The sequence below is a fragment of the Ranitomeya imitator genome, chromosome 4, assembly GCF_032444005.1.
Source record: "Ranitomeya imitator isolate aRanImi1 chromosome 4, aRanImi1.pri, whole genome shotgun sequence".
NCBI classification, from domain to species: Eukaryota; Metazoa; Chordata; class Amphibia; order Anura; family Dendrobatidae; genus Ranitomeya; species Ranitomeya imitator.
Window position 1 is genome coordinate 54,230,605 of NC_091285.1, and position 24,544 is coordinate 54,255,148.

The following is a 24,544-nucleotide window of genomic DNA, read 5'->3' on the forward strand; positions in this document are numbered from 1 at the left end:
GTGAAGTCTGGAAGAAATTTTTCCCCGAATATGGGCTGTTCCATGCTGTTTTGGTAGGGCCGGGGAAGCTCAATGGGAATAACCCTTTAACTCTTCCATATACGTATGAGAATAGAAGAACTTGATGATCACATTGGTACTCGCTAATCATCTAATGTATATAGCGACCTCTCAACACTACACTAACAAAGGATGTCAGAGAGAAAAGAAACATTGGATTTCAGTTCTCGATGTTTGTGAATACGTGGGAGATAAACATCTACCAGAGATGTCTGGCAGCGGCTAACTTGGATTGCCATTGAATGGCCACATTTATATCATTTTACAGCTACTTAATTGGTTGCCTAACATTAACATGTTGCTCCTCCACATCAGAAGTACTTACCAATAATAGTTTTGGTATTAAGATTGCTTAAATGTCTGGCAGACACACTCGGGTGATCCATGTGCCATTTTGATTCTTTTCATCTCTGTTTGGATCTCCTTGGAGAGCAAAGAACGAGACATACTGATACTTAGAAAGTCAATGGAGAGCCTACCAGAGCAGAATAGAAACAAGGGCCCATGGTACGGAAGTGAATGCTTGTGTTCCTTCATTTTTACAATTGGTGGGTTCTCAGGACCCAAACTCTCATCAAAACAGTGAATTGTTAGAGGTTTGTTGACCCTTTAAATAGTTGACTCCTGTCCAGGGAATAACTTAGTCACCTATTCAATATTTTTTTTATACTAGTTCTTCCAGTAAGAGTGAATGGTATTCGAGTAAGAGTATAAAGAAGAATGTTGCTTGGTCTTTCTGTCTGATTTCATGGAGAAGCGGCTGCGATGCCATCAGCAGGAGACACAAAATCATTCAGGAAATATGGGTCAAGTCTAACAAGCTTAGCCAGACGGCAATCTCTCTAAGAATATAAGACTTCTTATCTGTGTTTTGTGTAATACAATGCAGGACACAGAGGCAGCCGCGTAATTAAAACCTCCACACGCCAACAATTTGAAGAAAACATTTTATTTATTTTTTTTTTCCCAAAGAAAGAAAGCAATATAAAAAACAGAGTATAAAACTTGCATGTAATGCAGTGACATGGGTCTATATGGATACAGGGAGGGGAATAAGCATATATATATATTTTTTATATAATATGTAGGTATAATTCAGTATTAGACACAAAAAGGACAGATGCATTTCAACTCATGTACATTGATATCACAAACCACACAGAAAGATAGGAGAATATTAAATACTGCTGTCCACAAGTTAGCTACAAGGATGAGAAAAGCACTTAATTCTTACAAGACAATAGCATTTTCTACAATGACATAACCTTCTGATTCTTCAATAGAAAGGAAAAAAAATAGCAAAAATGTATCTACCGCTAAAAGACTCACATGACTGCATTAGTTAATAGTATTACAAGCAGCGGGAATGGTTACTATTACAAGAGAGATTAGGGGGAGGGTCATGAATAATTGTGTTTGTTCCCAAAAATTCTAGCTTGATATTCAGTTTTGTAGGTCACCGTTGACATAAGTAGACTTAGTGATGGAGATCCTAGCCAAAAAAAACATGATTTTCTTCTACTGAATGACTATACTATTATATCAGAGGAGAAACATCATCATCATTTATGATCCAAAAAACTCGAACAGTCATTTTTTTTATAAGTTCCTTTTGGATTTCTAGGCTTATAACCAGAAATGATAGCCCATGATGTTTGGCGTTGATGTGATTTTACTCATATAGGCAAATGTTCTCAAAAATTCTGTAAGTGGACCAATCTGTACATCCATCTTCTGGGTTGCACTAGAATATTTAATACATTGTGGCTGTCAAACCTTAAGTTGGTTAGATCCAAAATTAAAAATTTGCCAAGGATTATATCTAGGCCATGCGTGGCTCTAAAGAAAGGCCTTATGTCTATTATGCCTAATGTAGGAAAATATTACACAATTGTTTTATTAAAAAATAGGGTTTCTCCTCTAATCAATTAATTTTTGTAACTGTACATAATTAAAAAACGTTGATGAACTTTATTTTATGTTACGATTATTAGAATCTGTTCTTTGTGTCTTTTTTTTCTTTTTACCAGTTTTTAAGCATCGTCTACCATGTAGCTGATGGTGCTTAGTACTTTTATTTTAATGATGGTTGACTTCAGCCTCGGAAATGTTTGTATCATTTTTATATCATTGTTATCAAATGAAGAAAAATGTCATTTATGTACAAGTTAGAATTTTAATATTCTTGGCAAGTATGTATGTGTCATAACTTCCTCCCCGGTGAATCTACAGTTGTTACCCTACACATCTTGACCTGCCCTAGACAGGTTTACCATTACCATTCTATATAAAGAATGAATATCCCCCATGCTGATTACATGCAACAAATTCCCTAAGTCTGGTGGAGTTGCAGACAATTTGTGAAAATTAGACATGCATTTTTCTTTGTGCAGAAGTGTAAAAAGTCCATCTTGTCACGAAACAAAATAGAGCTTTACGTTAGTGTTTCATGTACATTACATTATGTGAATAATCTTACTCCATAATCAGGGGGGGAAACAAAAATCTCCAACATAATCTTCTCATAGAAAATGAACAAAAACATCAATAAGTACAGTATTGAAATAAGTACTGCACAAGACCATTGACACTCTTTGTAAGTAGTAGTTGTACAATCACTACATGTATATTTAGCATTTTTTACATACTTTAGGAAATAAAAAGTTGCGTAACTTTTTTTTTTTTACGTCACGCATCGGATGCAACAATTTTGTGAACTGAAACAAGATTCGTGAGAATTTGACCTGTTAAGTAACATCAGTAGTATATAGCCATTTTCGCCCCGTGCGTAACAAACTTCTCAACAAATACTCCTCGGTCATATTCTAAAGAATGGTGTTGAGTCTACAAAATTTGCTGCTTTCGTGTTAATATCCTTACTATCCAGTTTTTTTTAGGCTCAATTAATATTTTGTTTCATTCAGGTCACACATTTCCGCTTACCCAGGTTTTGGAGCCGTACAATTCTTTTATATTTTTCTTTGATTACTGTCAATAGATAGTCAAAAAAAATGGAATATGGGTAGAAAGCCGAGAATTGCCCTGGTACACCTGAATGTTCATAAATTATAAATAACTACTTTGCTGGAATTATATACAATGGAAAAAGCTCCACAAGGTGTCGGTGTGGAAGCAAATCAAATTTTAACAGCTTGTAAAAAGAGTGCATATCATCGTGAAATTATCCTGCACTAATACAAAATCTTAGCTAATATTGACAGGGCACTTGTTTCCAAGGCTAAGAATGATGTCCTCATTATCAGAGCTGGAAGCAATAAATGTACCGATGGAGGGGATGTTCTGCGCCCAGCTCTAACAATGATACATTCAAGCCATTGATATTCTTATGCGTCCAAAGATGACATTCAGCATTGCCCTAATATCTTATGTTTTTCACATAGGGAAGTGTTCAAATAATTCTGCCCTGTTGGTGTAAGCAAACTCTTTCATAGCGTTGGTTACTTCTTATCCTTCTTGCCAGATTTCTTCTTGTTACCTCCGCCCTTTCCGTCACGTTTTCCTCCAGCGTTGGTTGGTGTCAAAGTACTTCCTGGTATGTAGACATTTTGTCTGTAGTCAGGGACATGCTGCAGGGTGAACTGTGGTCCATAGCGAGCACTGAGGCCCATGGTGCCTGTTCCTCCTCCGAGGCCTGAAGTTCCTTCAGCGGCTTCTGTAAGGTACAATCAAAAGCACTAGTGTTAGCTTAACATTACATCATATTTTTTCAGTTATTACACATGGAACATTTATGGGCATTAATTAGAAATCATTAGGAAAAATATTGCATCAGTGTTAATATGTTTCCTGAAAGGATTTGATATTTGTAGAGGTGTTCAGACATCCATATTATGAAAGAGCCTTTTCACTCAATTTTTTAGTCTTGATTTTTGGATCTAAGGCTCCACCAGGTTACATCTGTAAAGGACACACATGCATAATCCTACACAATAGAGTCCTAGTATGATGGCCTTCACAATCTCAGGTCAGGTCAAGTTAAGCAATTTAAATAAAATTGTATATTAAAAGGAACCTGTCACAATGAACATGTAGCCCAATTTGCAGGCTTCGGTGTTATAGAGCAGGGGGAAGCTGAGCTGATGTGCCATTTTTTTCAATATGACCTATATTTTCAGAATTTAAATCTCTACTTTTTGGGATTTTGGTCCAGTGGGCAGTCTATGAGTGACTGGAAGTTTTTTTTGTCTAAGTGAGCGTACAGACAGAGCTGTCAGTCACTGATGGGACCACACACTGGACCAAAAAACCCACAAAGAGCAAGGGTAAAATGATGAAACCACAGGTTATACAGAATTTTTTTCTCACTAAACTATATATCAATCTGCTCAGCTCCCCATGCTCTATAATATTGTGCCTAAAGATTGGACTGCATTTTCATGGTGGCAAGTTCACTTTAATTACAAATGTTCCTCTTTTCTCCCAATAAAATGTATACATTGCTTTAAATCTGCCAAAAAGTTTACTAATCTTTTGTGCCCTTTTCTTATGTTAGAGTTGGCAAATTCCCTGGTTTCCTAATGAAGATCGTGTAAATTGTAACAGAACCTTTGCTCTGCTTTGTTAATGGAGGTCCCTTAGGCATTTTTTTCTGAACAGTGAAGCCTGTGGGGACCAGGAAACTACCACACCACCGATTCACCTGAATGGAGATGTGGGTGCTCCGCTGTGCTCGAGAAATGTCAAAGGGAGCTCTGCCATTCTATTCTCAGAATTGTATCCGCTATGGAGGTTTTCAGCCACAATCAGACGTCAGTGATTTTTTTTCTTGTAAACATAAAAGCTACAGATTTTCATCAGTATTTTTGGATAAGATTTTGATCAGTATTTCGTCAGTATGACAGTTTTTGCCATCAGAGATTAATGAGGTTTTTTGGATGCAGCTTCGCCTATCTATTATTTTGGTGGATTCATTATATATCTTGTTACATATGTATTTTAACTAAGCTTACAGTACTTAAAGAGGAGCAGTCACCAGGTGAAGAGTGGCTAGTTTTTGCTCTAATTTTATTTCCGCTGAATATTTCCGCTGAACCCCTGAGTAGGCTTGAGCGAAACGGATCGGACAAATTCAAAAGTCGCCGACTTTTAGCAAAGACGGGTTTCATGAAACCCGACAAGATCCTAGTGTGGGATCGGCCATGCGGTCGGCGATCTTCGAGCCAAAGTCGCATTTCGTTTGATGCGTTTGGCGCCATTTTTTCAGCCAATGAAGGAGCATGGGCAGAGTGATGACATAGGTCTTAGGGGCGTGCATGCCTATCGCCATCTTCTCGCTTGTGCGCTGTAGCGATTTGCAATGTGTAACACCAGCTTTTCTGTTCAGGGACAGAGAGAGAGAGAGAGAGAGAGAGACAGAGATTTGACTTTGCATTGGGTTTTGTGTTTCGGTCGATCCCCCCGACTTTTTGCGATAATCGGCCGATTTCACTCGACTCGACTTTTGAGATAGTCAGGTTTCACGAAACCCGACTCGACCCTAAAAAAGTAAGAGTCACTCAACCCTACCCCTGAGTATTCTGCCATATGGTTTCATAGATATAGGCCTTTTTATTTTGTGCTAATTTTGCTGGTCTTTACTAAGAGGTGTTGCTCGTAGAGCAGACTAAAGACATGCCCCAGAGGTTCCTGTGAGCCATACTTCCTTGTAATAACCAGCAAAATTAGCACTAAATATAAGGGCTTATATCACTGGAACAGTAATATATAAAATGGAAAACTCAGGGGAGCAGTTGGGAGGATATAAACGCAAAAACTGGCCACTTTTAGCCTGGTGACAGGACCTCTTTAAGGAACTGGGAATTTTTCATATTAGCTTTTTCTTCTCCTTGTACCAAGAGCCACAAGTTTATTATTCTTCCCTGACTGTACTTTTTTGAAGGATGCCATTCATTTCACCATAAAATGCACTGGAAAACTTGAAAAAAATTGAAATATGGGGAAATTGCGAAAAAAAGACAAAATTTTATTTTTGTGGGAGGGAGGGGAGTGACCTGACAACATGATCTTTCAGGTCAATAAGATTATGTCAATTGGCCATTTTTATGCGCTAAACGCTCTCATTTTTCATATTTCTAGTGCAGTAATGCAGTTCAAATTTCATGTTTCAAGTTTGCATGTTCTAGCGCTGCAGTGTGCTGCCTTATTTACTTAACTATATACGAGTTGGCGACTCTAGGTTCAGCACCTGTTCACACTTAGTCTATGTTTGGATGTGCCGGTCAAGTTTTTAAAATGTATTCTTTAGCCTTCTGATAGTGCACTCCGCCTCCTAGCCACAGGTGTTTCAATTACAGCAGGTCCAATACCCCTCCACAGAGAGAGAGAATTTTAGTCTAGGAAGAGGTTCCACATGTACCCATTCAGATGGAGACGTTTATTCTCAGCGAGGTAAGGCAAGTGTAGGACCTGGTATAAGAGAGATGCCGTAAAGGGGCTACCAGGTACACATAAAATTGGTCATTTTTATGCGCTAAACGCTCTCATTTTTCATATTTCTAGTGCAGTAATGCAGTTCAAATTTCATGTTTCAAGTTTGCATGTTCTAGCGCTGCAGTGTGCTGCCTTATTTACTTAACTATATACGAGTTGGGACTCTAGGTTCAGCACCTGTTCACACTTAGTCTATGTTTGGATGTGCCGGTCAGGTTTTTGAAAGGTATTCTTTAGCCTTCTGATCGTGCACTCCGCCTCCTAGCCACAGGTGTTTTAATTACAGCAGGTCCAATACCCCTCCACAGAGAGAGAGAATTTTAGTCTAGGAAGAGGTTCCACATGTACCCATTCAGATGGAGACGTTTATTCTCAGCGAGGTAAGGCAAGTGTAGGACCTGGTATAAGAGAGATGCCGTAAAGGGGCTACCAGGTACACATAAAATTGGTCATTTTTATGCGCTAAACGCTCTCATTTTTCATATTTCTGGTGCAGTAATGCAGTTCAAATTTCATGTTTCAAGTTTGCATGTTCTAGCGCTGCAGTGTGCTGCCTTATTTACTTAACTATATACGAGTTGGAACTCTAGGTTCAGCACCTGTTCACACTTAGTCTATGTTTGGATGTGCCGGTCAGGTTTTTGAAAGGTATTCTTTAGCCTTCTGATCGTGCACTCCGCCTCCTAGCCACAGGTGTTTTAATTACAGCAGGTCCAATACCCCTCCACAGAGAGAGATAATTTTAGTCTAGGAAGAGGTTCCACATGTAACCATTCAGATGGAGACGTTTATTCTCAGCGAGGTAAGGCAAGAGTAGGACCTGGTATAAGAGAGATGCCGTAAGGGGGCTACCAGGTACACATAAAATTGGCCATTTTTATGCGCTAAACGCTCTCATTTTTCATATTTCTAGTGCAGTAATGCAGTTCAAATTTCATGTTTCAAGTTTGTATGTTTTAGCGCTGCAGTGTGCTGCCTTATTTACTTAACTATATACGAGTTGGCGACTCTAGATTCAGCACCTGTTCACACTTAGTCTATGTTTGGATGTGCCGGTCAGGTTTTTGAAATGTATTCTTTAGCCTTCTGATCGTGCACTCCGCCTCCTAGCTACAGGTGTTTTAATTACAGCAGGTCCAATACCCCTCCACAGAGAGAGAGAATTTTAGTCTAGGAAGAGGTTCCACATGTACCCATTCAGATGGAGACGTTTATTCTCAGCGAGGTAAGGCAAGTGTAGGACCTGGTATAAGAGAGATGCCGCAAAGGGGCTACCAGGTACACATAAAATTGGCCATTTTTATGCGCTAAACGCTCTCATTTTTCATATTTCTAGTGCAGCAATGCAGTTCAAATTTCATGTTTCAAGTTTGCATGTTCTAGCGCTGCAGTGTGCTGCCTTATTTACTTAACTATATACGAGTTGGCGACTCTAGGTTCAGCACCTGTTCACACTTAGTCTATGTTTGGATGTGCCGGTCAGGTTTTTGAAAGGTATTCTTTAGCCTTCTGATCGTGCACTCCGCCTCCTAGCCACAGGTGTTTTAATTACAGTAGGTCCAATACCCCTCCACAGAGAGAGAGAATTTTAGTCTAGGAAGAGGTTCCACATGTACCCATTCAGATGGAGACGTTTATTCTCAGCAAGGTAAGGCAAGTGTAGGACCTGGTATAAGAGAGATGCCGTAAAGGGGCTACCAGGTACACATAAAATTGGTCATTTTTATGCGCTAAACGCTCTCATTTTTCATATTTCTAGTGCAGTAATGCAGTTCAAATTTCATGTTTCAAGTTTGTATGTTCTAGCGCTGCAGTGTGCTGCCTTATTTACTTAACTATATACGAGTTGGCGACTCTAGATTCAGCACCTGTTCACACTTAGTCTATGTTTGGATGTGCCGGTCAGGTTTTTGAAATGTATTCTTTAGCCTTCTGATCGTGCACTCCGCCTCCTAGCCACAGGTGTTTTAATTACAGCAGGTCCAATACCCCTCCACAGAGAGAGAGAATTTTAGTCTAGGAAGAGGTTCCACATGTACCCATTCAGATGGAGACGTTTATTTTCAGCGAGGTAAGGCAAGTGTAGGACCTGGTATAAGAGAGATGCCGTAAAGGGGCTACCAGGTACACATAAAATTGGCCATTTTTATGCGCTAAACGCTCTCATTTTTCATATTTCTAGTGCAGTAATGCAGTTCAAATTTCATGTTTCAAGTTTGCATGTTCTAGCGCTGCAGTATGCTGCCTTATTTACTTAACTATATACGAGTTGGCGACTCTAGGTTCAGCACCTGTTCACACTTAGTCTATGTTAGGATGTGTCGGTCAGGTTTTTGAAATGTATTCTTTAGCCTTCTGATAGTGCACTCCGCCTCCTAGCCACAGGTGTTTTAATTACAGCAGGTCTAATACCCCTCCACAGAGAGAGAGAGATTTTTAGTCTAGGAAGAGGTTCCACATGTACCCCTTCAGATGGAGACATTTATTCTCAGCGAGGTAAGGCAAGTGTAGGGCCTTTTATAAGAGAGATGCCGTAAAGGGGCTACCAGGTACACATAAAATTGGCCATTTTTATGCGCTAAACGCTCTCATTTTTCATATTTCTAGTGCAGTAATGCAGTTCAAATGTCATGTTTCAAGTTTGCATGTTCTAGCGCTGCAGTGTGCTGCCTTATTTACTTAACTATATACGAGTTGGCGACTCTAGGTTCAGCAGCTGTTCACACTTAGTCTATGTTAGGATGTGCCGGTCAGGTTTTTGAAATGTATTTTTTAGCCTTCTGATAGTGTACTCCGCCTCCTAGCCACAGGTGTTTTAATTACAGCAGGTCTAATACCCCTCCACAGAGAGAGAGAATTTTAGTCTAGGAAGAGGTTCCACATGTACCCCTTCAGATGGAGACATTTATTCTCAGCGAGGTAAGGCAAGTGTAGGACCTTTTATAGGAGAGATGCCGTAAAGGGGCTACCAGGTACACATAAAATTGGCCATTTTTATGCGCTAAAAGCTCTCATTTTTCATATTTCTAGTGCAGTAATGCAGTTCAAATTTCATGTTTCAAGTTTGCATGTTCTAGCGCTGCAGTGTGCTGCCTTATTTACTTAACTATATACGAGTTGGTGACTCTAGGTTCAGCACCTGTTCAAACTTAGTCTATGTTTGGATGTGCCGGTCAGGTTTTTGAAATGTATTCTTTAGCCTTTTGATCGTGCACTCCGCCTCCTAGCCACAGGTGTTTTAATTACAGCAGGTCCAATACCCCTCCACAGAGAGAGAGAATTTTAGTCCAGGAAGAGGTTCCACATGTACCCATTCAGATGGAGACGTTTATTCTCAGCGAGGTAAGGCAAGTGTAGGACCTGGTATAAGAGAGATGCCATAAAGGGGCTACCAGGTACACATAAAATTGGCCATTTTTATGCGCTAAACGCTCTCATTTTTCATATGTCTAGTGCAGTAATGCAGTTCAAATTTCATGTTTCAAGTTTGCATGTTCTAGCGCTGCAGTGTGCTGCCTTATTTACTTAACTATATACGAGTTGGCGACTCTAGGTTCAGCACCTGTTCACACTTAGTCTATGTTAGGATGTGCCGGTCAGGTTTTTGAAATGTATTCTTTAGCCTTCTGATAGTGTACTCCGCCTCCTAGCCACAGGTGTTTTAATTACAGCAGGTCTAATACCCCTCCACAGAGAGAGAGAATTTTAGTCTAGGAAGAGGTTCCACATGTACCCCTTCAGATGGAGACATTTATTCTCAGCGAGGTAAGGCAAGTGTAGGACCTTTTATAAGAGAGATGCCGTAAAGGGGCTACCAGGTACACATAAAATTGGCCATTTTTATGAGCTAAAAGCTCTAATTTTTCATATTTCTAGTGCAGTAATGCAGTTCAAATTTCATGTTTCAAGTTTGCATTTTCTAGCGCTGCAGTGTGCTGCCTTATTTACTTAACTATATACGAGTTGGCGACTCTAGGTTCAGCACCTGTTCACACTTAGTCTATGTTTGGATGTGCCGGTCAGGTTTTTGAAATGTATTCTTTAGCCTTCTGATCGTGCACTCCCCCTCCTAGCCACAGGTGTTTTAATTACAGCAGGTCCAATACCCCTCCACAGAGAGAGAGAATTTTAGTCTAGGAAGAGGTTCCACATGTACCCATTCAGATGGAGACATTTATTCTCAGCGAGGTAAGGCAAGTGTAGGACCTGGTATAAGAGAGATGCCGTAAAGGGGCTACCAGGTACACATAAAATTGGTCATATTTATGCGCTAAACGCTCTCATTTTTCATATTTCTAGTGCAGTAATGCAGTTCAAATTTCATGTTTCAATTTTGCATGTTCTAGCGCTGCAGTGTGCTGCCTTATTTACTTAACTATATACGAGTTGGGACTCTAGGTTCAGCACCTGTTCACACTTAGTCTATGTTTGGATGTGCAGGTCAGGTTTTTGAAAGGTATTCTTTAGCCTTCTGATCGTGCACTCCGCCTCCTAGCCACAGGTGTTTTAATTACAGCAGGTCCAATACCCCTCCACAGAGAGAGAGAATTTTAGTCTAGGAAGAGGTTCCACATGCACCCATTCAGATGGAGACGTTTATTCTCAGCGAGGTAAGGCAAGTGTAGGACCTGGTATAAGAGAGATGCCGTAAGGGGGCTACCAGGTACACATAAAATTGGTCATTTTTATGCGCTAAACGCTCTCATTTTTCATATTTCTAGTGCAGTAATGCAGTTCAAATTTCATGTTTCAAGTTTGTATGTTCTAGCGCTGCAGTGTGCTGCCTTATTTACTTAACTATATACGAGTTGGGACTCTAGGTTCAGCACCTGTTCACACTTAGTCTATGTTTGGATGTGCCGGTCAGGTTTTTGAAATGTATTCTTTAGCCTTCTGATCGTGCACTCCGCCTCCTAGCCACAGGTGTTTTAATTACAGCAGGTCCAATACCCCTCCAGAGAGAGAGAGAATTTTAGTCTAGGAAGAGGTTCCACATGTACCCATTCAGATGGAGACGTTTATTCTCAGCGAGGTAAGGCAAGTGTAGGACCTGGTATAAGAGAGATGCCGTAAAGGGGCTACCAGGTACACATAAAATTGGCCATTTTTATGCGCTAAACGCTCTCATTTTTCATATTTCTAGTGCAGTAATGCAGTTCAAATGTCATGTTTCAAGTTTGCATGTTCTAGCGCTGCAGTGTGCTGCCTTATTTACTTAACTATATACGAGTTGGCGACTCTAGGTTCAGCACCTGTTCACACTGAGTCTATGTTAGGATGTGCCGGTCAGGTTTTTGAAATGTATTCTTTAGCCTTCTGATAGTGCACTCCGCCTCCTAGCCACAGGTGTTTTAATTACAGCAGGTCTAATACCCCTCCACAGAGAGAGAGAGATTTTTAGTCTAGGAAGAGGTTCCACATGTACCCCTTCAGATGGAGACATTTATTCTCAGCGAGGTAAGGCAAGTGTAGGACCTTTTATAAGAGAGATGCCGTAAAGGGGCTACCAGGTACACATAAAATTGGCCATTTTTATGCGCTAAACGCTCTCATTTTTCATATTTCTAGTGCAGTAATGCAGTTCAAATGTCATGTTTCAAGTTTGCATGTTCTAGCGCTGCAGTGTGCTGCCTTATTTACTTAACTATATACGAGTTGGGACTCTAGGTTCAGCACCTGTTCACACTTAGTCTATGTTTGGGTGTGCCGGTCAGGTTTTTGAAAGGTATTCTTTAGCCTTCTGATTGTGCACTCCGCCTCCTAGCCACAGGTGTTTTAATTACAGCAGGTCCAATACCCCTCCACAGAGAGAGAGAATTTTAGTCTAGGAAGAGGTTCCACATGTACCCATTCAGATGGAGACGTTTATTCTCAGCGAGGTAAGGCAAGTGTAGGACCTCTTATAAGAGAGATGCCGTAAAGGGGCTACCAGGTACACATAAAATTGGTCATTTTTATGCGCTAAACGCTCTCATTTTTCATATTTCTGGTGCAGTAATGCAGCTCAAATTTCATGTTTCAAGTTTGTATGTTCTAGCGCTGCAGTGTGCTGCCTTATTTACTTAACTATATACGAGTTGGCGACTCTAGATTCAGCACCTGTTCACACTTTGTCTATGTTTGGATGTGCCGGTCAGGTTTTTGAAATATATTCTTTAGCCTTCTGATCGTGCACTCCGCCTCCTAGCCACAGGTGTTTTAATTACAGCAGGTCCAATACCCCTCCAGAGAGAGAGAGAATTTTAGTCTAGGAAGAGGTTCCACATGTACCCATTCAGATGGAGACGTTTATTCTCAGCGAGGTAAGGCAAGTGTATGACCTGGTATAAGAGAGATGCCGTAAAGGGGCTACCAGGTACACATAAAATTGGCCATTTTTATGCGCTAAACGCTCTCATTTTTCATATTTCTAGTGCAGTAATGCAGTTCAAATTTCATGTTTCAAGTTTGCATGTTCTAGCGCTGCAGTGTGCTGCCTTATTTACTTAACTATATACGAGTTGGCGACTCTAGGTTCAGCACCTGTTCACACTTAGTCTATGTTAGGATGTGCCGGTCAGGTTTTTGAAATGTATTCTTTAGCCTTCTGATAGTGCACTCCGCCTCCTAGCCACAGGTGTTTTAATTACAGCAGGTCTAATACCCCTCCACAGAGAGAGAGAGATTTTTAGTCTAGGAAGAGGTTCCACATGTACCCCTTCAGATGGAGACATTTATTCTCAGCGAGGTAAGGCAAGTGTAGGACCTTTTATAAGAGAGATGCCGTAAAGGGGCTACCAGGTACACATAAAATTGGCCATTTTTATGCGCTAAACGCTCTCATTTTTCATATTTCTAGTGCAGTAATGCAGTTCAAATTTCATGTTTCAAGTTTGCATGTTCTAGCGCTGCAGTGTGCTGCCTTATTTACTTAACTATATACGAGTTGGCGACTCTAGGTTCAGCACCTGTTCACACTTAGTCTATGTTAGGATGTGCCGGTCAGGTTTTTGAAATGTATTCGTTAGCCTTCTGATAGTGTACTCCGCCTCCTAGCCACAGGTGTTTTAATTACAGCAGGTCTAATACCCCTCCACAGAGAGAGAGAATTTTAGTCTAGGAAGAGGTTCCACATGTACCCCTTCAGATGGAGACATTTATTCTCAGCGAGGTAAGGCAAGTGTAGGACCCTTTATAAGAGAGATGCCGTAAAGGGGCTACCAGGTACACATAAAATTGGCCATTTTTATGCGCTAAAAGCTCTCATTTTTCATATTTCTAGTGCAGTAATGCAGTTCAAATTTCATGTTTCAAGTTTGCATTTTCTAGCGCTGCAGTGTGCTGCCTTATTTACTTAACTATATACGAGTTGGCGACTCTAGGTTCAGCACCTGTTCAAACTTAGTCTATGTTTGGATGTGCCGGTCAGGTTTTTGAAATGTATTCTTTAGCCTTCTGATCGTGCACTCCGCCTCCTAGCCACAGGTGTTTTAATTACAGCAGGTCCAATACCCCTCCACAGAGAGAGAGAATTTTAGTCTAGGAAGAGGTTCCACATGTACCCATTCAGATGGAGAGGTTTATTCTCAGCGAGGTAAGGCAAGTGTAGGACCTGGTATAAGAGAGATGCCGTAAAGGGGCTACCAGGTACACATAAAATTGGCCATTTTTATGCGCTAAACGCTCTCATTTTTCATATTTCTAGTGCAGTAATGCTGTTCAAATTTCATGTTTCAAGTTTGTATGTTCTAGCGCTGCAGTGTGCTGCCTTATTTACTTAACTATATACGAGTTGCCGACTCTAGATTCAGCACCTGTTCACATTTAGTCTATGTTTGGATGTGCCGGTCAGGTTTTTGAAGTGTATTCTTTAGCCTTCTGATCGTGCACTCCGCCTCCTAGCCACAGGTGTTTTAATTACAGCAGGTCCAATACCCCTCCACAGAGAGAGAGAATTTTAGTCTAGGAAGAGGTTCCACATGTACCCATTCAGATGGAGATGTTTATTCTCAGCGAGGTAAGGCAAGTGTAGGACCTGGTATAAGAGAGATGCCGTAAGGGGGCTACCAGGTACACATAAAATTGGCCATTTTTATTCTCTAAACGCTCTCATTTTTCATATTTCTAGTGCAGTAATGCAGTTCAAATTTCATGTTTCAAGTTTGTATGTTCTAGCGCTGCAGTGTGCTGCCTTATTTACTTAACTATATACGAGTTGGCGACTCTAGGTTCAGCACCTGTTCACACTTAGTCTATGTTTGGATGTGCCGGTCAGGTTTTTGAAATGTATTCTTTAGCCTTCCGATTGTGCACTCCACCTCCTAGCCACAGGTGTTTTAATTACAGCAGGTCCAATACCCCTCCACAGAGAGAGAGAATTTTAGTCTAGGAAGAGGTTCCACATGTACCCATTCAGATGGAGACGTTTATTCTCAGCGAGGTAAGGCAAGTGTAGGACCTGGTATAAGAGAGATGCCGTAAAGGGGCTACCAGGTACACATAAAATTGGTCATTTTTATGCGCTAAACGCTCTCATTTTTCATATTTCTAGTGCAGTAATGCAGTTCAAATTTCATGTTTCAAGTTTGAATGTTCTAGCGCTGCAGTGTGCTGCCTTATTTACTTAACTATATACGAGTTGGGACTCTAGGTTCAGCACCTGTTCACACTTAGTCTATGTTTGGATGTGCCGGTCAGGTTTTTGAAAGGTATTCTTTAGCCTTCTGATCGTGCACTCCGCCTCCTAGCCACAGGTGTTTTAATTACAGCAGGTCCAATACCCCTCCACAGAGAGAGAGAATTTTAGTCTAGGAAGAGGTTCCACATGTACCCATTCAGATGGAGACGTTTATTCTCAGCGAGGTAAGGCAAGTGTAGGACCTGGTATAAGAGAGATGCCTTAAAGGGGCTACCAGGTACACATAAAATTGGTCATTTTTATGCGCTAAACGCTCTCATTTTTCATATTTCTAGTGCAGTAATGCAGTTCAAATTTCATGTTTCAAGTTTGCATGTTCTAGCGCTGCAGTGTGCTGCCTTATTTACTTAACTATATACGAGTTGGGACTCTAGGTTCAGCACCTGTTCACACTTAGTCGATGTTTGGATGTGCCGGTCAGGTTTTTGAAAGGTATTCTTTAGCCTTCTGATCGTGCACTCCGCCTCCTAGCCACAGGTGTTTTAATTACAGCAGGTCCAATACCCCTCCACAGAGAGAGAGAATTTTAGTCTAGGAAGAGGTTCCACATGTACCCATTCAGATGGAGACGTTTATTCTCAGCGAGGTAAGGCAAGTGTAGGACCTGGTATAAGAGAGATGCCGTAAGGGGGCTACCAGGTACACATAAAATTGGTCATTTTTATGCGCTAAACGCTCTCATTTTTCATATTTCTAGTGCAGTAATGCAGTTCAAATTTCATGTTTCAAGTTTGTATGTTCTAGCGCTGCAGTGTGCTGCCTTATTTACTTAACTATATACGAGTTGGCGACTCTAAATTCAGCACCTGTTCACACTTAGTCTATGTTTGGATGTGCCGGTCAGGTTTTTGAAATGTATTCTTTAGCCTTCTGATCGTGCACTCCGCCTCCTAGCCACAGGTGTTTTAATTACAGCAGGTCCAATACCCCTCCACAGAGAGAGAGAATTTTAGTCTAGGAAGAGGTTCCACATGTACCCATTCAGATGGAGACGTTTATTCTCAGCGAGGTAAGGCAAGTGTAGGACCTTTTATAAGAGAGATGCCGTAAAGGGGCTACCAGGTACACATAAAATTGGCCATTTTTATGTGCTAAACGCTCTCATTTTTCATATTTCTAGAGCAGTAATGCAGTTCAAATGTCATGTTTCAAGTTTGCATGTTCTAGCGCTGCAGTGTGCTGCCTTATTTACTTTACTATATACGAGTTGGCGACTCTAGGTTCAGCACCTGTTCACACTTAGTCTATGTTAGGATGTGCCGGTCAGGTTTTTGAAATGTATTCTTTAGCCTTCTGATAGTGTACTCCACCTCCTAGCCACAGGTGTTTTAATTACAGCAGGTCTAATACCCCTCCACAGAGAGAGAGAATTTTAGTCTAGGAAGAGGTTCCACATGTACCCCTTCAGATGGATACATTTATTCTCAGCGAGGTAAGGCAAGTGTAGGACCTTTTATAAGAGAGATGCCGTAAAGGGGCTACCAGGTACACATAAAATTGGCCATTTTTATGCGCTAAAAGCTCTCATTTTTCATATTTCTAGTGCAGTAATGCAGTTCAAAATTCATGTTTCAAGTTTGCATTTTCTAGCGCTGCAGTGTGCTGCCTTATTTACTTAACTATATACGAGTTGGCGACTCTAGGTTCAGCACCTGTTCAAACTTAGTCTATGTTTGGATGTGCTGGTCAGGTTTTTGAAATGTATTCTTTAGCCTTCTGATCGTGCACTCCGCATCCTAGCCACAGGTGTTTTAATTACAGCAGGTCCAATACCCCTCCACAGAGAGAGAATTTTAGTCTAGGAAGAGGTTCCACATGTACCCATTCAGATGGAGACGTTTATTCTCAGCGAGGTAAGGCAAGTGTAGGACCTGGTATAAGAGAGATGCCGTAAAGGGGCTACCAGGTACACATAAAATTGGCCATTTTTATGCGCTAAACGCTCTCATTTTTCATATTTCTAGTGCAGTAATGCAGTTCAAATTTCATGTTTCAAGTTTGTATGCTCTAGCGCTGCAGTGTGCTGCCTTATTTACTTAACTATATACGAGTTGCCGACTCTAGATTCAGCACCTGTTCACATTTAGTCTATGTGTGGATGTGCCGGTCAGGTTTTTGAAATGTATTCTTTAGCCTTCTGATCGTGCACTCCGCCTCCTAGCCACAGGTGTTTTAATTACAGCAGGTCCAATACCCCTCCACAGAGAGAGAGAATATTAGTCTAGGAAGAGGTTCCACATGTACCCATTCAGATGGAGATGTTTATTCTCAGCGAGGTAAGGCAAGTGTAGGACCTGGTATAAGAGAGATGCCATAAAGGGGCTACCAGGTACTCATAAAATTGGCCATTTTTATGCGCTAAACGCTCTCATTTTTCATATTTCTAGTGCAGTAATGCAGTTCAAATTTCATGTTTCAAGTTTGCATGTTCTAGCGCTGCAGTGTGCTGCCTTATTTACTTAAATAAGATTATGTCAACACCAAACTTGTCTATTTTTTTCATTATTTGACAAGCAAAAATTTTTTTTTACTTTTTATAAAATAGAAAATTGTGGTTAGGTTGCCATTTTTTTTATTTTCCATCCATGAAGGTATGCGTTGCTTTTTATGTGCACCTTGCACTGATGTTTGTAATGATGCCATTTTGGAGTGTAAATTACATTTTAAGTACTTTTTATTGTAATTTATTGGAAAGTGCAGCAACCAAAAGGTAGAAACTTATGGTATTCCAATTTTGTATTTTCTCTTTTTGGGACATACAAAATACAAAATATCTTTATTGTTTTTTTTATGTTTACATCTATCTAAACTTTTTTATACATTTTTTATATATATTTTATAATTTGATAATATTCTTTAGTCCACATTGGATACTCAAACCTACAATTGTTTGAGCACTTATAGTTTATACTTTTATATCATAGTATGGCAGTGCTGCAAGTTACTCATGGTGTTCACCATGTTGATAAGATTAAAAGGAAGACTAAGATGGCAAATACAGAGACCTTAATCAGCCGCCTCACTGCCATTGGTGTCCCGCAATTGCGTTAAGAGAATGACATTTGCATTTAACCATTTACATTGCAGCGATCGGAGCAGGCTGACATTTGCTTGGCAGGAGCAGGATCAGCTCCTGAACCAGCATCATGCATTCCTTAGTGGTGCATGACAAAAATGTACATTATAAGGAGTTAAGCTTCTTTAAAGTGCAAATTATACTAAGTATTATTTATCTTGTGAAGCTCTTCTAGATAAATGATTCAGTATATAGACAAGCTGGGTTTGCAATCAGGCATTACATGCTAAGATATAATTGTATGCCACCTGATATGACAGGTTAACATACTGATATTAGTGAATGGTCATAATGAATAGAAGAAACATTAATGTAGCAGATCCAGGTCTGCTACATCTGCACCACTTTAGCCTCATTAAGACGTCAGTATTTTCCACGTACGAGAAAAACTGACGATTATTTTGCTAAGAGTGTGGTTCAGTGTCATCAATTTTTTCTCGTACTTTGAGAAAAAAAAAAGTTTCTCCATTTCTCCTTTCTGACAGTCCGTGCAAATTTTCTGTCATCTGTCATCCTGATCTGATCATGGACCCATAAACTTGCATTACTGATTTTGATTCCACCCTCAGATCAAAATCAGACATGTCTCCGTTTTTCAAAACTGTCCACTTAGTCCAAGGAAAAGATCGGGAATGAACAATCCCATAGACTATCAGAAGTATTAGTGCTTTCCGTGATTGTACGAGAAAAACTGATGAGACTTTAGTGTTAAAATTCTAACATCTGCTCCCTTCTCTGCAGCTTTCAATCTGTATTCATCCTGCATATGTCTCCATTGACCTGAAGTAATATATGACCTCAAGTGAAGAAAGGGACTCCAGAAATATCGACCCTTATGCAGCAGTAAGACCAAATTACGGATGTTCTGTGACAAAAAGAGTTTTATGGGATAAAATAAAATATTGATATCTTACTAAAAATGATATGACCTGCACATTTTTTTTTACACTTTTTTAATTTTGGAGAAACACTTCAAGGCCAGTATCATTTAAAGGCAACCTGTCAGGTCAGATAATGATATTAACCTGCAGATATAGGGTTAATCTGCAGATTAATAGCATTAGGAAGGTGATCGCCACCATACTGAAAGTGCCACACCTGGTAGAAAAGTAACTTGTTTTCTCCCGGAAGCTGCTGGCTTTCAGTCATACAGGCATGCTTGCGAAGCTTTAGTAAGCACACCTGGCACTTTGACTGACAGCCGGCTCTGCCATGCATCAGTGCTGTGAGCTGTAACAGAAGCCACGTTTACACACCCATATGACTGGAAGCCAGCAGCTCCCAAAAAGGAACACATTTCATTTTTTCCCTAGTGAAGAACCTTCAGTGCAGTGGCCAGGTACCTTCTTAATGCTATTAATCTGCAGATTAACCCTATATCTGAAGGTTAATAGGGGGTATCGGACCTGACAGGTGTCCGTTAATATGAGATCTGTACTGCTGAAAACATGTGATACTCTATGCATCCTATTAGAATGCAGTTGGAAAGATAATTGGGGGCTCATTGCAATTATCAAAACTAGCCGCCCATCATGGTATCAGGTTTCGTCACTCTGGACTGATCGACCTCTTACATATTATGGCCAGAATATCAACCAATACCTTACATATATTGATATTTTTTTTGCACGTTGTATTTTTTTCGGCGTGTAGTTGGGCCTAAATGGTTTTGTACACTGTGGCCTCTGTTCACACAGGATGCATTTGGTATTGCACCTGAGCAGTTGCCATTATACTTGGGTCCGCTGCACCCTCTCAGTGCAATTGTATTGAGGCCCATTTAGACAGGTAAGCATCTCTGCCTGTTTTTGGCTTGTTTTCTTGAATATTGGAGGATTTTTCCTCTTTTTGAGGTTTTCATGTTAGAGTAGGACTGGCAAACGTAAGGACCTTTGACGTGGGTTGCCAGCTTACATATTATGGCCAGAATATTAACCAATACCTTACATATATTGATATGTTTTTTGGCACGTTGTATTTTTTTGGGGGTTCAGTTGGGCCCAAATTGTTCTGTACACTGTGGCCTCTGTTCACACAGGATCCATTATAGTCAGCACTGGGCAGCCCGCCATAGGGCGTCATTAATAGGCTGAGAACCAGATGCTCTGCATTCCTTGTGTGAACACGCCACATATAGAGTATATTTTTTTGCATTGGTGTGCCACACAGCCAATCCCTGATTGAAGGCTGGCTGCTTCATTTGGTTTTGCACCTGTGCAGTTGCCATTTTACTTGCGTCCGCTGCACCCTGTCAGTGCAATTGTATTGAGGCCCATTTAGACAGGTAAGCATCTCTGCCTGTTTTTGGTTTGTTTTCTTGAAAACATGTGATACTCTATGCATCCTATTAGAATGCAGTTGGAAGGATAATGGGGGGCTCATTGCAATTATCAAAACTAGCCACCCATCCTGGTATCAGGTTTCGTCACTCAGGACTGATCGACATCTATGGTATGCAGTCATGACAAAAGTGTTGGCGTCCTTGAAATTGTTACAGAAAATTAAGTATTTCTCCAAGAAAATTATTGCAATTTCACCTTTTTTGTACACGTTTACTTCCTTTGTGTGTTCTAGAGCAAAACAAAAAAAACTGAAAAAAGACAAATTGCACATAATTTCACACAAAATTCCAAAAATGGGCTGGACATAGCTGTTGGCATCTTTACAAAATCGTAGGTAAACAACTTTGTTTCAAGCATGTGATGCTCGTTCAAACTCATCTGTGGCAAGTGACAAGTGTGAGCAATATTAAAATCACACTTGAAGCCAAATAAAAAGGGGAAAAGTTGACTCAATTTTTGCAATGTGTGTCCATGTGTGCCACATTAAGCATAGAGAGAAGAAAGAAAACAAGACCACCAAGGGCCACATACATAAGAAGGTGCCAACAAGACTAATCCCCATGTGCATAGTATCGCTTGTGGGACATAAAAATAATAGGCTAATAGTATATATAACACCAGAAGTGACGGTAAATGTGCGCTTAATACATGAAGCCCGCCCATATTCCCCCACAAAATTAGCCTTACTTACCCATGGTGTATCTGAGTCAGGACACGCGTCACGCCAACGCCACACGATGGGTAAGCAAGGCTAATTTTGTGGGGAAATATGGCCGGGCTTCATGTAATAAGCGCACATTTACCGTGACTTCTGGTGTTATATATACTATTAGCCCATTATTTTTATGTCCTACAAGTGATACTATGCACTAAGCACTTTACTTATTGCCCAATGGTATATCTGTATGTCTTAACACTGGTAGCCATCACTACCTAATCCTAGTCTGTTTAAGTTATTTGTAAGTAATTAATAAAATCTAAATTTTTGTATTAAATTGGACGTTGTACTCCTATTTTTCCATATTTTGAGTAACATTAAGCATAGAGAACAGGAAGAAGAGAAGAGAACTGTCTGAGGACTTGAGAACCAAAATTGTTAAACAATGACAACAACCTCACAGTTACAAGTCCATCTCTTGAGGTCTTGAGGTCCTTTTGTCCATGGTATGCAACATAATCAAGAAGTTTACAACCCATGGCACTGTAGCTAATCTCCCTCAATGTGGACAGTAGAGAAAAATTAATGAAAGGTTACACTGCAGAGTAGTCTGAATGATGGATAAGCAGCCCCAATCAAGCTCTAAAGAAAAAGCTGTCCTGCAGGCTCAGGCTGCATCAGTGTCAGCACAAACTATCTGTCAACATTTGAGTTAAATGAAATGCTATGGCAGAAGGACGCCACTGCTGACAAAGGGACATAAAAAAGATAGACGGCAGTTTGCCAAAATGTACGGGAGTAAGCCAAAATCCTTTTGGGAAAGGGTCTTGTTGGCAGATGAGACCAAAATAGAGATTTTTGGTAAAGCACATCATTCTACGGTTTACCAAAAATGGAATGAGGCCTACAAAGAAAAGAACACAGTACCTATAGTCAAATATGGTGGAGGTTCAAAGATATTTTGGAATTGCTTTTCTGACACTGGTACTGGTTGTCTTGACTATGTGCAAGGCATCATGAAATATGTAGATTACCAAAGGATTTTGGGTCACAATGTAGTTCCCAGTGTCAGAAAGCTGGGTTTGCTTTCTAGGTAATGGGTCTATTAGCAGGACAATGACCCTAAACATACTTAAAGAGGCACCCAAAAAGGAATGGAAACAAAGAGCTGGAGAGTCCTGAAGTGATCAGCAATGAGTCCGGATCTAAGTCACATTGAACACCTGTGGAGAGATCTTAACCTTCGTCTGGCTGACTAGGTACAATTGTAACTATTCCATTTTAAAATTGCAATAACTTTTTTTTTTCGAAAAGCCGTAGAGGGCTGAAATTTCGTGACATCTCTGCAGTTTTGGTCCAGAATATATTGGCCAAATTTCAATAAAATATATATTAAGGTACAATTGTACCTCTGCAGCCTGTTAACGTTGTAAATTTATGCAGCCTGGCAAAGGTTAATCAAATATGAGAGACCTGGAACAGATTGCTAAATAAGAGTGGTCCAAAATTCCAGTTGAGAGGTGTTTGTTGATTGTTATAGGAAGTGATTGATTGCAGTTATTTATTCCAAAGGGTGTGAAACCAAACATTAAGTTGAGGGTGCCAAGTGTTAGGGCTAGCAGAACGCACCAAGTAATAGGGTGATAGATACAAGGCACATTCGCAGCCTGGGGTCCACCGTGCGTAGATATCTGCTGCAAGCAATGGCGGATGGACACTGAGCTCACACATGGGTTAAACTTCACCCTATGTGAAATGAAAGTGAGCTCTGTTGCCTCACAGAGTTGTGCTGTACACAGGGACTAAAACCCTAACTAAAAGTTGTGCTTGCTCTGGAACTCTTCTGTGCTAACCGCACACATGAAGGAACCAGATGCTAAGCCAAGGCTAATTGCCCCCACTGATGCCTGCTGCCTGCGTGTACAGCCCCAAGGCTAAACAGACTCACACCACTTATATACAGTGTGGCAGAGTATCCACTGGCAACTGCCAAACACAAATGATACTAGCGCATGGCCGTGCGGAGGGGAAAAGCAGGACTTAGTCCCAGGAGCGCCTGCTCGCCGCCAAACAGCACTAGTTATAATGGCTGAACCTGGAAGGCCAGCAGTAACCAAATGTGCAGTATCTGTCCTGGCAAGATGCTGGGACCGACGTCTCCACTGAGCAGGCTCCACTGTGGCTGGAGAAGAATGGGAGACCGCAGCGGTCATGGCTCAAGATTTCCCCTGTGCAGCGGCAGGAACTCGACGCCTAACATCAAGAATTTCGTCTGGCCCATTTTTGGGGTTTCGTGTGAAATTATGTCAAATTTGCCTTTTTTCCCCTCTGTTTTTTTGTATAGTGTTCCAATGCACTCAAAGGAAATAAACAAGTTTATAACAAAATGTGCAATAATTTTCTGGGAGAAATAGATTTTCTGGAACAATTTCAAGAGTGCCAACATTATCCACAATGACTGTATATATCCTTGATATGATAGCATGTAACTTCCAGACTAAAGAAAATAAGCCATTTCATATCTAATGTATCTCGAATGAAATGAAACAATACTGTAATATGGTGAATAGCTTACATCGCAGTCATTGCAAAAAGGCACAAAATATTGCATAAAAACATTGTTTTGGCCTTAGAAGATTATAATATACACTGTATTCTACATACACAAGCACTTGGCAAACTCTGTGATTAATCTTGTCAATGGGAAAAACATTTTCACTCAAAGAGCCAACTAACAGATGGCAGTGCTTCTATGCAATGTAAGCAGTAATGTCACACATTACAGAATTATTCAAACATGATCCAACACAGAATCTGAATCTCTCGCAGACTATCTCTGAACCAGAGCATTGTAACTAAAGCAAATTACAGATATACATTTTTAATTTTCTTCTATCTCCTGTTTTGATTTTTAAACTTTAAATGGAACCTGTTTCCAGGTTCCCTTTAAACTAGGGGCAGAGTCATTGAGGGCATTGCAAAGTACTGAAATGCGCATGCGTGGGGAAAGGCCAAGGAGCGCCGGCCCATGCGCAATACAATACTTTGCTCTGCCCTTGGCAGGCCAGAAAGAAGTACGACTGCACAGGAACACGATGAACGCACTGTGCAGATTACATAGGAAGCATCATCCACACGCAAAAAGGAGGATGGTGATAGCAAGAAGAGAAAAGGGGATGGATCATAACCAGAACCGCCACCAAACCTTCTTGTACATTTAATGCTATATTATCCGAAAACTTCAGATATCTAATTTGTTTCGTACCAGCTCAAGTGACATC

General features: G+C 40.5%; 1 protein-coding gene across 50 annotated transcripts in view; it reads right to left on the reverse strand.

Moving 5' to 3' along the window:
- Positions 1 to 993: 993 nt before the first annotated feature.
- Positions 994 to 24,544, reverse strand: part of LOC138675454 (protocadherin gamma-A4-like) — a 732,953-nt gene continuing 709,402 nt past the window's right edge. For all 50 annotated transcript variants that reach the window (XM_069763694.1, XM_069763684.1, XM_069763690.1 and 47 more), the window contains exon 4: positions 994 to 3,733. In XM_069763694.1, the coding sequence (XP_069619795.1) occupies positions 3,519 to 3,733 (215 nt within the window). In that variant the 3' untranslated portion in view covers positions 994 to 3,518. The remainder of the gene's footprint in view (positions 3,734 to 24,544) is intronic.